This window comes from Panthera uncia, chromosome F1 (genome assembly GCF_023721935.1).
Source record: "Panthera uncia isolate 11264 chromosome F1, Puncia_PCG_1.0, whole genome shotgun sequence".
NCBI lineage: Eukaryota > Metazoa > Chordata > Mammalia > Carnivora > Felidae > Panthera > Panthera uncia.
The window spans coordinates 64003900-64021020 of NC_064813.1; the positions used below are offsets into that span (position 1 = coordinate 64003900).

Consider the following 17121-nt stretch of genomic DNA (forward strand, 5'->3'; position numbering starts at 1 on the left):
TGTTACCCCATAGGCACCTCTCACTTTGGATGTTACTCTAAGATACTAAACCACAAAACGAGCATATAGCTCATTCGTTGTCACACTGATAGTTTCTACTTATTCCATTTCTTCCCATGTTTGTTCTATTTATACATGTCTAATGTATCACAGACTACCTGTTCAGACATGCGTAGGTGGATAGATAATAGGGAGGAAATATGACGTTTAAGCCATTAAAATATATGCTGTAAACATTAATTTTATTTCTATTACGTAAGTATTATTCTTATTATTCCATAAACATTAGTAACAACTGCAGATTATAAGATACAGTGGTTAAGAGCATAAGATCTATAGAAGAGAGGCTCATATTTTACTGGACTACATACAAGCTTTGTGACCTTAAACATGAAGTAGGTCTGAGAGGTGTTGGATACATCTGTTGCCTTGACTGTGGTGCTTATATGTGGTGTTTGCATATCTTCACACTCATCTACTGCACATGTTAAATATTTTCTTTGTATACAAAGTATACCTCAATAAAGTTGTTAAAAATAAAATAGACCATTTCATGCCACGGTAAACCATTAGAAAGGACATTTTTTCCCATTAACATTTTTTCCAGATCTTCTCATGTGATTTTTTTCTTTAGTTTGCGTATAGTTGACCCATAATGCTAATTAGTCCCAGGTGTACAACATAGTGATTCAACACCTCTATACTGTACGTCATGCTCCCCACGACTGTAGTCACCATCTGTCATCATGCAGTGCTATGTTCCCTATGCTGGACCTTTTATTCCAATGGCTTACTATTATTTTGGAATTTCAAGAAAAAATATTATAAGAAGTTAGACAAGGAAACTACGTCCCTATGTCACAGGAAGAAATGTTAGACAAACTCAAGAGAGAAAGAAAGCACATCTTCCCATCCAAAATCTGACACATAATTCCAAAGGGGATTACATGATAAAAGCAACTAGATTTGAAGAAGAAGAAGAAGAAGAAGAAGAAGAAGAAGAAGAAGAAGAAGGGGCGCCTGGGTGGCTCAGTTGGTTGGGCATCCGACTTCAGCTCGGGTCACGATCTCGCGGTCCATGAGTTCGAGCCCCGCGTCGGGCTCTGGGCTGACAGCTCAGAGCCTGGAGCCTGCTTCGATTCTGTGTCTCCCTCTCTGTCTGTCCCTCCCCTGTTCATACTCTGTCTCTCTCTGTCTCAAAAATAAATAAACGTTAAAAAAAATTAAATAAAAAAAGAAGAAGAAGAAGAAGGAGGAGGAAGAGGAGGAGAAGGGGAAGGAGGAGAAGGAGAAGGAGAAGGAAGAGAAGGAGAAGGAGAGGAGGAGGAGGAAGAGGAAAATAACAACAACAACTCTGAGTTTTCAACAGAGCAGTGGATTGAGCACTTGGAATACAGAATAATCCTGTGAAAAGTGGTGAGACACTGACTGTCACTAGAGAGGTCAGCAGGACCCACGTGGATTGTTTAGGGGAAGAGAGATTCACATGCATTTGTGGCATGAGAAAAAAAAAATAACATTGCCCCCTCACTTCACTATTGGCACAAAATCCCAATGACATGTCTGTTGTGAAATGGTCTTATTTTCTATTAACTATTTTTCAAGTTTTTCTTTCAAGTATGTTTCCTTCAAGACTTTCCACACATGTGTGTTCATGTAAGAAGAGGAGGACCAACACAAAGCGCTCTTTGCAGGGCACAGGGTAGACTTACGAACACCTGGGGCGATAACCACAGTGGTGGGGAAAGTAGTTTGCCACGTCCAGAGATATGAGTTCAATCAGGAAAAAATACTTCATGACGACTTTGATCCCGAAATCTAATGAGACGAGCATACAATGGGGACCTTTCTGCTAGTTAATCCCGTGAGGGAAAGCGATGTTCTGCACTGGGGGGCAGGGAGGGAATCCCCAATGGAGCCCGCTTACCCTTCTTGCTATTCCCTGGGATGCCTGTGAAAATAACTGTAAGATCCCTTTTGGAGGGGCCGGAGGAGTGTCAAGCGTGCAGAGATCCACACAGACAGGGGAGCCCCTGCAGTCTTGGGTAGAGGTGAGTGCAGGAGGCTAAGGCTTGAGAAAGAATTCACTCACCATGCACAAGAAAGTCATAGGGGTTCCTGGGTGGATCAGTGGGTTAGTGTCTAACTCTTGATTTCCTCTCAGATCATGATCTCATGGTTCGTGTGTCCAAGCCCCGTATCGGGCTCTTTGTTAACAGAGCGGAGCCTTCTTGGGATTCTCTCTCCCTCTCTCTCTCTCTAAATAAATAAATAAACAAACATTAAAAAAAAAAGCCTGAGGACTCAGAAACTTCAAATGTTGGTAGCATATAAAGGCAAGTATAGCGGGAAAGTTACTGGGCACAGGCATAAATAAAACAGGATACTCCATTATGATGGATCCTTTGAGAGGCCAGTTTTTCCAGACTTGCTTAGGACTCTCATTAAAAGTGAATTGTCGGGGAAAAAAAAAGTTAGAGGGGGAGGGAGCCAAACCATAAGAGACTCTTAAAAACTGAGAACAAACTGAGGGTTGATGGGGGGCGGGAGGGAGGGGAGGGTGGGTGATGGGCATTGAGGAGGGCACCTGTTGGGATGAGCACTGGGTGTTGTATGGAAACCAATTTGACAATAAACTTCATATATATATATATATATATATACACACATATATATATATACATATACACATATATACATGTGTGTGTGAATTGTCATACTTCCCTTTCCAAACAGTCTCCAATTTTCTTTTCTCACTTGTCCATGGCTGTCTTGTGGGTTTAATTCTAATTGCATCAAGAGTATGGCTTCCAAGTTAATTTATTTGACACCAACCATTTTTTTTTTACAGGCCAATCCTGTTCTAGGTTACTTCCCTGAAGGAAGAGCCCAGTCTAAAGAAGGAAAAACAGGGGCACCTGAGTGGCTCAGTTGGTTAAGAGTCCAACCCTTGGTTTGGGCTCAGGTCATGATCTCAAGGTCATGAGATTGAGCCCTGAGTTGGGCTCGGCGTTGACAGTGTGAACCCTGTTCAGGATTCTCTTTCTCTCTCTCTCTGTCTCTCTGTCTCTCTCTCTGACTCCCTCCCCACTCACTCTTGCTCTCTCTCTCCCAAAATAAACGAATAAACATTTAAAAAAATAAGGAAGGAAAAGCTAGTAGTGGATGATGAAACATGATAAATATAATCCAGAAACCCCAGTGTAACAGTGCCCAATATTCTGGAGTGTTGACTATCTTCCTGACGCTGCTCTAAGCCCTGAAAGTGTGTTTACACATACGGGCAGGGGCAGTGGGTTCGAGCGCGTCCTTAGAGATACAGTGCACGGATTTACATTCTGACTTCAGGCGAGAATCCCTCGGAAAAGGGTTTCACCTGTCTGTGTCTAAGTGTTCTCCTCTGTAAAAAGAGGATGATCTTGCCTCCCTAGAGCATCTGGAGCATTAGGGAAAAAAATACAGCCTGTGCTTGGGGCGGTGCTTGCCACAGTGACTGACTCCATACCCAGCACACTATGCAATGCGGTTCTTGCTATTGTAAAGTGTTTGGCCATTCTCAAAGCCTTCCATGCTAGTATTAATATTTCCTCCCGTCCGCCTTCGGCTCAGGTCATGATCTCACTCACGGTTTCATGGGTCTGAGCCCCCCATCGGGCTCTTCCCTGACAGCGCGGAGCCTGCTTGAGATTCTCCCTTTCTCTCTGCCCCGCCCCTGCTCCCACTCTCTCCGTCTTTCTCAAAAATAAATAATAAAGAAAACACTTAAAAACATTTGGGGACCGCTGTTTCTGTGATCGTACCTCTGAAGGAGCGGGGAGAAAAAGTCAAATACTAGTCAATGTGCACAAGAGTGTGAAATTAGGAAAGAAGAAAACTTGCAAGTTATTTCCTGTTATTCATCCAAGTTACTTAGCTGTTCACCACCCGTTCTTCTCCGCCTCCTTGTGAGCTGGTGTGTGCCCTCTCCTTCATTCGCAGGGAGCTCTGCTGTGCATATGGAGAGGGGAAACCTGTCAGCCGTGACTGAATTCATCTTCACTGGCTTCCCGCAGCTCCAAGATGGCGGCCTCCTGTACTTCTTCCCCCTACTTTTCGTCTACACCTTTATTGTCATCGGGAACCTGATGGTCTTCTTTGCTGTCCAGCTGGACACCCATCCTCACAACCCCATGTACAATTTCATCAGCATCTTCCCCTTCCTGGGGATCCGGTACATGACAGCCACCATCCCCAAGATGTTCTCCAACCTCATCTGTGAGAAGAAGACCATCTCCATTACTGGCTGCCTCCTGCAGATGTACTTCTTGCATTCACTGGGAAATCCCGAGGGGATACTGTCGACCACCATGGCCATCGACAGGTCCGTGGCCATCTGCGACCCTCTCCACTGCCAGATGATCATGACCCCCCGGCTGTGTGCTCGGTTCTCTGCAGGCTCCTGCATCTTGGGTCTCCTCATCCTGCTTCCTGAGATTGTGATGATTTCCACACCGCCTCTCTGTGGGCCCGACCAAATCTGTCAAATCTTCTGTGACTCGGTCCTCGTGCTGAGCCTGGCCTGTACAGACACATCCACGACTCTGGTTGGAGATGTGATCCATGCTGTGGCCATCACCGCTACCATCCTAATCATTGCCCTGTTCTCTATCAGGATGGTCACTGTGGTCCTGAGGATCCCCTCTGCTGAGGCTCGGCAAAAGGCCTTTTCTACCTGTGCAGGCCATCTCGCTGTGTCCCTGATTTTCTTCGGCCACGTGTCCCTCATGTACTCACGATTCAATGCCACCTACCTCCCAGTCCTGGACACCACAACTGCACTGATGTTTACTATCCTTGCCCCCTTCTTCAATCCCGTCACCTATAGTCTGAGAAACAAGGACATGAAGAACGCGATTAGAACACTGTTCACCTTCGGAAAACGTTCGACACGTTGGAGGTTAATTCTGAGCCACAAATCTCCTCCCCCCGTCTTACTGTTTTCTGTAACAGATTAAAAAAAAAAAATGAAACCACTCTATACATAGTTCTTTATCACACTGAACTTTCTGTCTGTTCTCCTCATTATTTTCCCTGATATCTAGGAAAACACATTTATACTCTAGGTCATAGCTATTAACAATGATGTACATACGGTCAAGAACCTTATTATGGGGTTGATTTGCTTGCTTTCTTCTGAACGGTTGTAATTAAAGGAAAGCTCGCTCATCACTCCAGAAGCTGGCCGTGTGCTTCAGGCAATAGATCTCGGGAAAGTTCTCTATTTCATTATGGATCATGGATTACCTGATTAGGTTTGTTGGGAGTAGCTATCTTGTTTTTTTTTAAGTTTTTGAAATTAATTTATGTATTTTGAGAGAGAAAGAGAGCACAAGCAGGGGGGAGGCACAGAGAGAGAGAGAGACTATATCCCAAGCACTCCCTGCACTGTTAGCACAGAGCTTGATATGGAGCTCAAACTCACGAATGGCGAGATCATGACCTGAGCCAAAACCAAGAGTCAGATGCTTAACTGAGTGAACCATCCGGGAGCCCCGGGAAGCAGATATCTTAAAATAATAATAATAATAATAATAATACTTAAGGAAGTCAAGTATACTTTCCTTTTTAGTAGTGTAATTAGTTCTTCATTAGAATAATAAGCGTATACATTTAATAAGACTAAATGATTCCTGTTGCCAAACATGTTCATAAGAAACCTACCGTGTAGGATACTGTTGACACATATACACTTCAGTACACACAGATACACACAGAGAGGAACGTTAGTTATTGCTGGTCTTCCCGGGGCTAAGCATCTTCATTTTCTTCAACACAAAAGTCTTCTTTGCATCTATGGAATGGCCGCTTCAAATAACATGATTCATTTGACTTTCTAACCGAACAGCTCTAAAGAAACTTTCCTCTCCTTGCCATATCCAGTGCTGTTGCCTGAAGTTTCCATCATAATTCATGCACAGCTCTTATAATTATCTTCATAAAACACACGTACAATAATTTTGGTATAAAAATAGCAATTTTATCCTGTGTACTGAAATTTCCTTCCCCGACAGTCCAATAAAACAGCCCAAACCACGTGGATATTAATTTCTTTAGAGACCCAAAAGGCGCACAAAACACGAAGCAACCCCACCTAGCTTACATCACAAGCATCCTTCCAGGGGGGGGGAAGAAAAAAACCTCTGTAAGTCCTGAAAAACAAAGAAAGGTGAAGTCAATAGACAAAATGTAAATAATCTCTTAAAGTCATAGTATATACGACACAAAATTTAAGGGAATTCAGTACAGGCAAGAGAAGGCCCTATCTGGGAAATATTTTGCAGGAATCTTTTTTGATAAAAGTGTTGGAAATTCCAGGGGCGCCTGGGTGGCTCAGTTGGCTAAGCATCCAGCTTCAGCTGAGGTCACGATCTCGTGGTTTGTGAGTTCAAGCCCCGCGTCAGGCTCTGTGCTGACAGCTCAGGAACCTGGAGCCTGCTTCGGAATCTGTGTCTCCCTCTCTCTCTGCCCCTCCCCTGCTCACGTTCTGTCTCTCTCTGTCTCTCAAAAAATAAACATTAAAAAAAATGTTTTCAAGTGTTGAAAATTCCAAACAGAAGTTGGATTTTGATAGATAATACATTGGGATGGGGGCTCATGAATAAGTATCTGGCATATTTCTGTTTATTAAGTGGGGACTTTACCTCTTCAACTCCTGGGTTTCCTTTGGTGGATGGCACATGAAGTGAAGTTGGGACATCTTTGCCTCAAAAGTCTGAGTTTAGGATTCCACAACCAACAGAGAAGAGGCACATTAGTGGCTGTGTGTCATCCACTTGGTTGGAGTCCCATCAGGAAACCATTTAAATTAAAGGGCGGCTGACAAAAGCAGCTGGAAATGGAGAGGAGGCCTGGGATGCAGTCACATACAAACTTCAGTCCTACTCGGCCTCCGAAGCCAAACCCCGTGATTTTGAACTTGGGCCACGCTAATCGTAAATAACGAACACAAACAAAAGCAGATAAGGAAACAAGAAATTATCCAACAACACCTGTTCTCGACTTAGGATCGCACTTCACGGCTTCACCGTAGCCTCGCCAGAAAATTTGCATTCCTGTTCCGTGGGCAGCCAGAATTCAAACGGTCACATTCGCATTCCTGAGTTTGCAGGAACAGGCAATGGAAAGACAAATGCACCACGAGGGCAGGAGGACCCACAGAAGTGGAGGACGTGTGATGCATCCCAGCGGCACTCCCACATACAAAAGCTTGCTATTGTCAATTAAGTATCGGATAACTTTCCATCCTGAAGGAAAATAAATATAAAGGTTTAAAAATGCTTCTGCCAATCTAAAAGTGAACTTATTCCTCTAAGTGTCACAAAGGGCTTCATATACCCAACTGTTTATATTTTTCATGTGGTACATTTGAAAAAGAGCAGGGAGAAGAATTTTATTTTATTTATTTATTTATTTATTTATTTATTTATTCAGAAAGCAACAAATCAGAGAATCAGAGAATAAAGAGACTGTGCAAGTGTGTTTCTGCACGTTGCTACCATCGGTGTCCGTTTGCCAACTGGACGTTCACTTGGGTTGCAGTGGGGCAACTCTTGACAATTCAAGTCCACGGTGAAGGCTGGTCTGTTAGGTTAAAAAGGGGGCACTATGGTCATTCAACTATTTCCATTTCCAGATTTCCTAACACCTGGATAAGGGCAAATACAGACAAATTAAACATTTTTCTCTTTATTTAGAAGTTTTATTTATTTATTCTGAGAGAGAGAGAGAGAGACAGAGAAAGAGAGATGGAGAGCATAAGAGGAGATAGGGAGAGAGAGAGAGAATCCCAAGCAGGCTCTGTGCTATCAGCACAGAGACCAACGCGGGGCTCAAACTCACAAACTGTGAGATCATGACCTGAGCTGAAACCGAGAGTAAGACTCTTAACCAATTCAGCCACCCAGGCATCCCAACATTTCTTTTTCTTAAAGTAAAGTGAGTCACTTTCCGTTCTTGTTAATTTATGCATTTTCTCATAGAAATAATTTTATTTCTAGAAACAGATGAACCACAGATTATATCTGTAAAGCAAACTTGCCAAATGTTGCTGATACTAAAAGTCAGGTTAGTTTTCATGGGCGTGGGGGGGGGATAGACAATCTAGATAAAATTGCATATTCAAGGGAGCATATAAATATTTCTTAGCGATAAGGTTTTGGTATTACACTCGAGAGAAACATGAAGGGAAAAAAATCTTCCCTGATAATTTTCAGTGGTTAAAAATAAACATATCTTACACAGTCGTCGTTAATATGAATTTATTTTTATAAAGTATTCTAAGTCACCAAATTCCATGATTAGAGATGAGAAGTCCTTCTTCCTAACATTGTGTATTCTTGAGCCAGGCTCCGTAACCACATTCACACGAAAGACGTGACCCCATCGCTTTGCTACCATATCAGGAAACTTCTAAGATATTTTCCGTAAGAATGGTGAATAGAAAACGAATTAATATATGTGTCATTGCATTTGGCGATGTTTGCAACACACTGTGAACGAAGTGGTATACAAGACCAATCTTTCATATATTTGTGGGGAAAAATAGAAAATTTAAGGAATTCATCAGACTCCATAGGAATAATTTGAAGGAGAGCCCCGTATATGTTGCTGGAAGGAAAAAGGTGGGGGGGTTTCCATCGTCTTCTTTAGTACTGGCTCACTTTTCCAAACGACATGTTTTCCCAGAAATTGTTTTCTTTTTTCCTCACTACTTTATCCATGATACTTAACATGCCAGTAAATCACCTTCAATGCTGTTCCTTTTTTAATTTTTTAAAAATGTTTTTATTTATTTTTGAGAGGGAGAGAGATGGAGCATGAGCAGGGAGGAGCAGAGAGAGAGGAAGACACAGAATCCAAAGCAGGCTCCAGGCTCTGAGCTGTCAGCACAGAGCCCGATGTGGGGCTCGAACTCGTGACCCACAAGATAATGACGTGAGCCAAATTTGGATGCTTAACTGACTGAGCCACCGAGGCACTCTAACACTGTTCTATTTCTTGTGTGTTTTGTGAGGGTAGAGTCCTATCAAAGCTGTTCTTTGTATGGAACCCTCTCAATTCCATACCGAGATGGGAAGTGACTGGTTAAATCATAACCAGTAACAAGAAAATGGTGGTAACAATGGTCACCAGGATCTGTGAGTCTTCCTTGGGACACTGATTCTCCTCTGACCTGAAGATCTAATGAGAAGACAGGGCAGGGGTGTCTGATAATTGACCCCATGAGGGAATAGATTGCTTTCTACTTATTACCGAGGGATAAAACCTCAGTGGAGTTCATTTTCCCTTTGGTGTCTTTTGTAGGATGGCTATAACAACACTTCCAGAGACAGTGAAAGAACATTCGGCAATGCAGAGACCCAGGGAAAAGGAAGAGCCCTCTGGTATTTTGCAGAGGTGAGTTTAGGGTCACTGAGGGCTGGGGAGAAATTATCCATTTTCTTTGCTAAGGATGAAACACATTCTAAAGACTCAGTGAAGATCTGGGGAGGCTTGAATTTGGGCATTGGACTAGGGCTTCTGAGGAAGTTCCATCTTTGGAATTCTGGGCTCTGCATATTTTCAATCAGAAATTATATCCAGTTATTCAGACCATGTGATGGTCCAAGACATGAATGCTCATCCTCTCTTCTCTACCTGCCTTGCTTCTGGATTTTTCTGGCTTTAATGATGTTTGCAAGTCAGATCCAAACCTAGTCATTACAAAAGAAGCTACTTTCAAGTGCTTAATATATACTAGGGGTCGTGAAAGACAAAGGCTCATCCTGCCCAAATGGAAGCTCACAGTCTAGTGAAGTTAAACAGAGAACAAGAATTGCAGTGAAACTTAATCAAGTTAATGGTAGAGGCCCTGCTGAAGACACAGAGATGAGAATAAGGCGTATGTGTACGTGTGTGTGTGTGTATGTGAATGTGGGGAAGGACATGAGCGCACTTCTGACAGGAGGCAGAGGCTGAGCTGAAACCCAAAGGGAGCCAGAAGCATCCTGGTGAAGAAAAGCAAGTCTGAATGCCTTCCCAAAAGAGTGTTGGCCTTCACAAGGCAATGATCTCGGGGAATTGGAGGTAGACCCTGAAATCTGCCATCGCTCAGGAGGAGGGAGTGGCGGGTGGGGATATGCTGGGTGTGCGGATCTGAAGTCTGGAAACACACCTGTGCTGGAGACAGAGGCTTGATGCCTATGTATTGTTCATCCACAGACAGTGAGGAAAGACAGGACTTCAGGGGCCACAGCAGAAACATGCCATACACAGCCATGTACCGAGTGGGTAAAGAAGATGGGTCCATAACACATAGAAGGGAAATAATGATATAGCGAACACACGAGAAGAAGCCTCCATATAGGAACAGGGCGAACCTGGAGTGGGGTTGCATGAGAGCCAAGGGAGAAAAATCTTCAAGTAGCGGTAATCAGGAGTTTCTGGCGCAAAAGGGTAGTCATAATATAACTGAAACATTTATGTTGCTTTGCGGTTATCATGTCACTGACACATAGGACAAAATGTCTTCTGTAAGTGGCAGTAAAGAAAGAATTCACACAGCAAATGGTGGAGGAGTGAACAAGATCTGAATGAGATACTGTTAATATTACTGTTTCAGAAAGCCGATCTCGGAAAGAAATGAGAACAGATATTGATCATGAATGTCAGGGGCGTTGATACATTAACTCATGTAATACAACTCCGATTGGACAAATAGGTTTTCACCTACAGAAGAAGATGCTGAATCTCAGAGAGATTGTGGGACTTGCCCATTATCGCCCAACTAATAGGCAGCAGGATGAGAATTCAGGCTCAGTATGTTCGATATGTTCGATTTGAACCCTGGCTGTACTAATCATTAGCTATACTGTCTCCCAAATAAAGATTCCAGATACAGGCAAGCCACTGGTCATTTTGAACTGAGGAAGTGTCAAAACACACGCAAAAAAACGCCACGTAACCAAAATACTGTTTATGTTTACACTGCGTCGATTTCCTTCTCTGTTACTTGGGTATAACCTCTCCCTTATTCACAGGAAGCTCTTCTGGGGATAATGGAGAGTGAAAATCTATCAGCCGTGACTGAATTCATCTTCACTGGCTTCCCGCAGCTCCAAGATGGCGGCCTCCTGTACTTCTTCCCCCTACTTTTCGTCTACACCTTTATTGTCATTGGGAACCTGATGGTCTTCTTTGCTGTCCGGCTGGACACCCGTCTCCACAACCCCATGTACAATTTCATCAGTATCTTCTCATTTCTGGAGATCTGGTACACCACGGCCACCATCCCCAAGATGCTCTCCAATCTGATCAGCAGCCAAAAGACCATCTCCTTTACTGGCTGCCTCTTGCAGATGTACTTCTTCCATTCACTCGGAAACACTGAAGGAGCCTTGCTGACCATCATGGCCATCGACAGGTACGTTGCCATCTGCAACCCTCTTCACTACCTGACCATCATGACCCCCCGACTATGCGCTCAGCTTTCTGCAGGCTCTTGTGTCTTTGGTTTCCTCATCCTTCTACCTGAGGTTGTGTGGATTTCTACCCTACCTTTCTGTGGCCCCAACCAAATCCATCAGATCTTCTGTGATTTCGGTCCATTATTAAATTTAGCCTGTATGGATGCCTCTGTGATCCTAGTGCAAGACGTGATTCATGCTTCGGCCATTCTGATAACGAGTCTGATTATTTCCCTTTCGTACATCAGAATTGTGGTTGTTATCCTGGGCATCCCTTCAGCGGAGGGTCGTAAAAAGGCCTTCTCCACCTGCGTCACCCACATTGCCGTCTTCCTGATGTTTTTTGGCAGCGTGGCCCTCATGTACCTCAGATTCTCTGCCATGTATACGCCGTTCTGGGACACAGCCATTGCTCTAACATTCTCTGTCCTTTCTCCCCTTTTCAATCCCATGATATACAGCCTGAGAAATAATGATATGAAAGATGCTATTAAGAAGCTCCTTTGCCCTCAAAAGGTGTTTCATGTACGTGGTAGGTAACTTAGGAAGCAGCCTTCTATATGGATGGAACTTCTTCGCAAAATACCGACCCCACAGACACGAGAACTGAAAAGAATTATGCAATTAGCCCAAATTTCTTCTCCATGAGTTGGTGAGAAGACTGACAGAGAAAGTCCTATGAGGACTTACAGAGACGGCAAAAATACCGTTTTCTTTTCTGTATCTCTCATTTTGTGCATTTGATTTTAATTTGCTCTTTTACTTCAAGGCGGTTAATTGTATAAATATTAATAATACTCATAGGTATTACCTTTCTTTGGTATCGAATCTCTTTACAAAGCTCCCAGTGACCTGATGGAGCCCATGGAGCCCACTCCCCATGACACTAAGGTGACGGGTCCAAGTTCTTTCTGGAAGCTACTGGACATTAAGCAGAAGCAAGAGCTTCTGGCACCCAGACCATAGACTGGATCCCCCATCTTTGCTTCCTTTCCAGTCAGCCTTGCTGGTATTTTTAAGATCTACATACTGGGGTGCTCTGTATGTGACGCTGTCGTGAACAGGGGCGTCACGGATGATGTGCAGTTATGTTAACCCCGTAACTGTGAAAAGCAACTGAGTAGATCAGATCCCTCCCCGTGGGAACTTAGCATCTCACGTAGGATCAGTGTGAGAAAATGTTGACATAATAAATGCATATGTTTACATCTATAGGCAATGAAATTTATTGATGATTTAATCCACCCCTCTAAGAAATTGTCTCTTTTCCGATATCAGTGCTAAAATATATATTTCGTGTAGCAGTTTTCCTCTAATACCTATGTGACTTGGTAATAAAAAATGTTTAATTCAAAATTATATACTAAAACTTATTCATGTTTCTACAAAGTACTTAGGGCCATCAGTTTAATTATGGCAAAAATTGGATTGGATATGCAAATTATTATTTCTCTCTTTTGAACCTTTATATTGTTTCCTGGCTATCACCATTCTTTTTTTTTTAATATTTATTTTATTTTTTAAGAGAGAGAGAGAGAGAGACAGAATGTGAGCAGGGGAGGGGCAGAGAGAGAGAGAGGGAGACACAGAATCCGAAGCAGGCTCCAGGCTCCCAGCTGTCAGCACAGAGCCTGACGCGGGGCTCAAACCCATGCACCCTGAGATCATGACCTGAGCCAAAGTCTGACACTCAACCGACTGAGCCACCCAGGTGCCCCTGGTTATCACCATTCTTATAAATATGGCAATTATCTTTTTTTTTTTTTTTGCATAAAGTTCTTTCCATTTTCAAAAACTTCTGTCTCAAGATAAATTTCAAGAAGTTGACTCACTAAAGTAACATGCGCTGATATGTTTATAGCTGTTGGTAAAAATATTATTTTTGCAAATGGTTGCACTAGTGCATCGGTGGGGCACTTTCAGTACAACTTTGATTACATGGATTAAGTAAGAAGTCGAGCTGCTCTGCAAAACTGCCAATTCTATCACGGACAAGGCGAAATTGTAGCACGGCTGTCATAAAGGGTAGTGATAAGTTGCAGTGATAAACTGAGTTATCGGTCCCGATTCTTCACATCCCCATAACGGAATTACAAGTTCACAAATCTTCAGGGTGGGTGGCGTATACTTTTCTGCCCCATAACTTTGGATTGGCTTTTTTCTTTTTCTTTTCTTTCTTTCTTTTTTTTTTTCTTTTTTTTTCTTTTCTTTTTTTTTGACTATTGGGATGTCAGTGGACATTACAGGGGTTGAATCCATGCCTTTGTGGTTGGGTTCGTTCTGGTGGCTGCTTTTCAGGCAGGATTGGACTCATGAGGCCGTGTGCCTGGGAGCCCCTGGTTCAGAGAATTAGAGACATCGGGGGGCTGATCTGCCCAAAGCCTGGTGCCTGGAGTCCAGAACCAGAACCCAAAGCCAGGAGTCCAGCCTAAGTCACCTTCTTGCAGCTGACGAGCAGACTCATCAGTAGGAGGCTAAATGATTATTGTTTTAATATCCACGTGTGAAACACTTCATAAGTTACTGCGTTCTGCTGTGCGTGGGCTTTGTCTGGCACCATACCAGCCCGGAATTGTCGAAATTTAATAACTAGTCCTTACTGTCTGAATCTTAAGATTGTCTTTTGGGTTGTGAGTATTTTAGAATCGTATTGTTAATTATTTCTTAATAATTCTATAATTTTCAGAAACATTATCTGCATCAAATGTGTAATTATTTAACCATGCCACCTGGTTGTGTGTGTGCATGTGTGTGTGTGTGTGTGTGTGTGTGTGTGTGCATGCGTGGGAAAGATATTTTACACATTAAATGGATTTTTGCGGGGGACGCCTGGGTGGCTCAGTCGGTTAAGCGCCAGACTTCAGCTCAGGTCATGATCTCATAGCTCGTGAGTTCGAGCCCCGTGTCGGGCTCTGTGCTGACAGCTCAGAGCCTGGAGCCTGCTTCGGATTCTGTCTCTCTCTCTCTCTCTCTCTCTCTGTCCCTCCCCTGCTTGCGCTCTGTCTCTCTCTTTCTCTCTCAAAAATAAATAAACACTAAAAAAATTAATAGATTTTTTTTTATCATTTAGAAACAGAGAAGGTGCTGGAGACCTGCAGTGGGGTTTGGGGGGAGGGGGGATATGCAGGTGGGCCATTCTTTGGAAAGACCATTCTTTTTTCTCTACCATTTTCCTCACCGTTTTTGTGGTTTTTAGTCCTCTTGCACTTGATCAGTATTTGGAAATAATGTTACAGCATTAAAGATTTTTTAAGGTGGAATAATAGTTAAATACAAAAGCTTTTAAAACAATGTGAAAATAAAAAAAACATATGCACGCCATATTGAAGAATTGTAGAGATTCTACTTTTGTATTCTTTTTTAAAAAAATATTTTAGGGGCGCCTGGGTGGCGCAGTCGGTTAAGCGTCCGACTTCAGCCAGGTCACGATCTCGCGGTCCGTGAGTTCGAGCCCCGCGTCAGGCTCTGGGCTGATGGCTCGGAGCCTGGAGCCTGTTTCCGATTCTGTGTCTCCCTCTCTCTCTGCCCCTCCCCCGTTCATGCTCTGTCTCTCTCTGTCCCAAAAATAAATAAAAAATGTTGAAAAAAAAATTAAAAAAAATATTTTAAACTTTATTTTTGAGGGATAGAGCATGAGCAGGATAGGGGCAGAGAGAGAGAGGGAGACACAGAATCGGAAGCAGGCTGGAGGCTCCGAGCTGTCAGCACAGAGCCTGATGCGGGGCTTGAACTCATGAACCATGAGATCACGACCTGGGTTGAAGCTGGACGCTTAACCGACTGAGCCACCCAGGCACCCCCTACTTTTGTATTCTTATCGCTTGTTAAACGTACATAAGCAAAATGTTTTGTGTTTGTCCAAACATAGCATAAAGTTCGTATGAATTGTCTATAGTGGTCTCTAATTAGAAACTGCTGTGTTAGGTAAATTGGTGAGCGTGTCTTTTTCTGAAACCATAATACCATTTCTTGTTGCATATTTGTTTAGTTTATTTGGGGTGAGAAAAAAATCATTTTCCTTAAAGTAAAAGATTTCTTTAAAAGAAGAACAAAGAAAAGAAACTTGGAAGAAAATCAGCAACAAATATAGACAAGTAATTTAAAATAAGATAAATGCAAAAGGCTCATAATCACATAAAGAGATGCTTAAACTCTGGGGCACCTGAAGCTCAGTCAGTTAAGTGCCCTAGTCTTTGATTTGGCTCGAGTCATTATGTCACAGTTCATGGGTTTGAGCCCCGCATCCGGCTCCATGCTGTCAGTGTGGATTCTCTCCCTCTTTCTGCCCCTCCCCTGCTCATGTGCGCGCTCTCTCTCTCTCTCTTTATCTCTCTCTCTCAAAAAAAAAAAAAAAGAAAGAAAGAAAGAAGAAAGAAAGAGAAAGAAAGAAAGAAGAGAAAGAAAGGAAGAATAGAAAGAAAGAAAGAAAGAAAGAAAGAAAGAAAGAAAGAAAGAAAAAGACATGCTTAAACTCTTTATTAAGGCTCAGTGTTGGAGGGGATGTAGAGACAAAGAAACACACATACCCAGCAGGTAATATAAACTAGTGTAGCCATTCTGGAGAAAATTCTGGTAGAACTTAAACTCGAGTGTATCCTCTCTCCTAGTAATCTTGCTCCTAGGAATGTGTCCCAAACATATTTTCACACGTGTTAATAAATCAACATGCATGAAGATGTTAGTTGGGTGTGGGGAAGTTGGAAGCAATCTGTGACCTATGATGGGGAAGAGTTGCTTTAACTAAGATCAGTGAGTATTTCAGGGGATCATATAGGGGCTAGATGGTGTGAACTCAATGAACACAAAGAAACCTAAATAACTAAAAAATAATGCTGAGTGGAAAAAAAAATCAACAATGCAACGAAATCAATCCGATACAATTGATGTGAACAAAAAGCACATGTACACAAAACACAAATGCTTGTTTCGCAAGGAAACATACCTGCGGAAGATATCTTATGATTACAGTTAAGTAATTTAAATAGCTGTCTATGGAGAAAATAGGAGGAAGTATGAAAATTAAGGAAAATAAATAAAAACATATTTCCATGTACATTTCTCTGTCTCTGTCTCTCTCTCTCTATTTTTTTTTTTTTTTTTTTTTTTACAAAAGCAGATCATTGACGCGCCTGGTTGGCTCAGTTGGTTAAGTGTCCGACTCTTGATTTTGGCTCAAGCCATGATCTCACAGTTCGTGAGATCAAGCCTTGCATCAGGCTCTGCGCTGATGGCACGGAGCCCACTTGGAATTTTCTCTCCCCTGTCTCTCCGCCCCTCCTCCACACTGTTTCACTCTCTAAATAAATAAATAAATAAACTCTAAAAACAAAAGCAGATCGCATGCCATCAGAGTTAACAACACATTTGTTTATGTCTTTCCAAGTCACAGCACAGAGGTCTAGTATTTCCATATCAAACAACTGCAGCATAGTATGTTGTATTACGGTTGTACCCCTTATCCCTATGGCTGCAGATTTAAGTTTATTTCAATCACATCTAAGCATAAACATGTCACAGTGAAATCATGTCACAGTGAAAAACGGCATGTACGTGTGTAGACTGCGATCTTGTCGCAAGATTAATTCCTAGAAATACAGCTGCAATATTCAATAATATTCAGGATTTAAAAATGAAATAG

At 42.5% G+C, this 17121-nt stretch overlaps 2 protein-coding genes across 2 annotated transcripts; both read left to right on the forward strand.

Moving 5' to 3' along the window:
* The first annotated feature begins 3946 nt into the window (after positions 1-3946).
* LOC125925832 (olfactory receptor 6K3-like) lies at positions 3947-4994 on the forward strand. Its single transcript, XM_049635075.1, has one exon. The coding sequence runs from the start codon at positions 3996-3998 to the stop codon at positions 4992-4994; it is 999 nt and encodes a 332-aa protein (XP_049491032.1). The 5' UTR covers positions 3947-3995.
* A 6081-nt stretch (positions 4995-11075) lies between these two features.
* LOC125925992 (olfactory receptor 6K3) lies at positions 11076-12023 on the forward strand. Its single transcript, XM_049635296.1, has one exon. The coding sequence runs from the start codon at positions 11076-11078 to the stop codon at positions 12021-12023; it is 948 nt and encodes a 315-aa protein (XP_049491253.1).
* The last annotated feature ends 5098 nt before the right edge of the window (positions 12024-17121 follow it).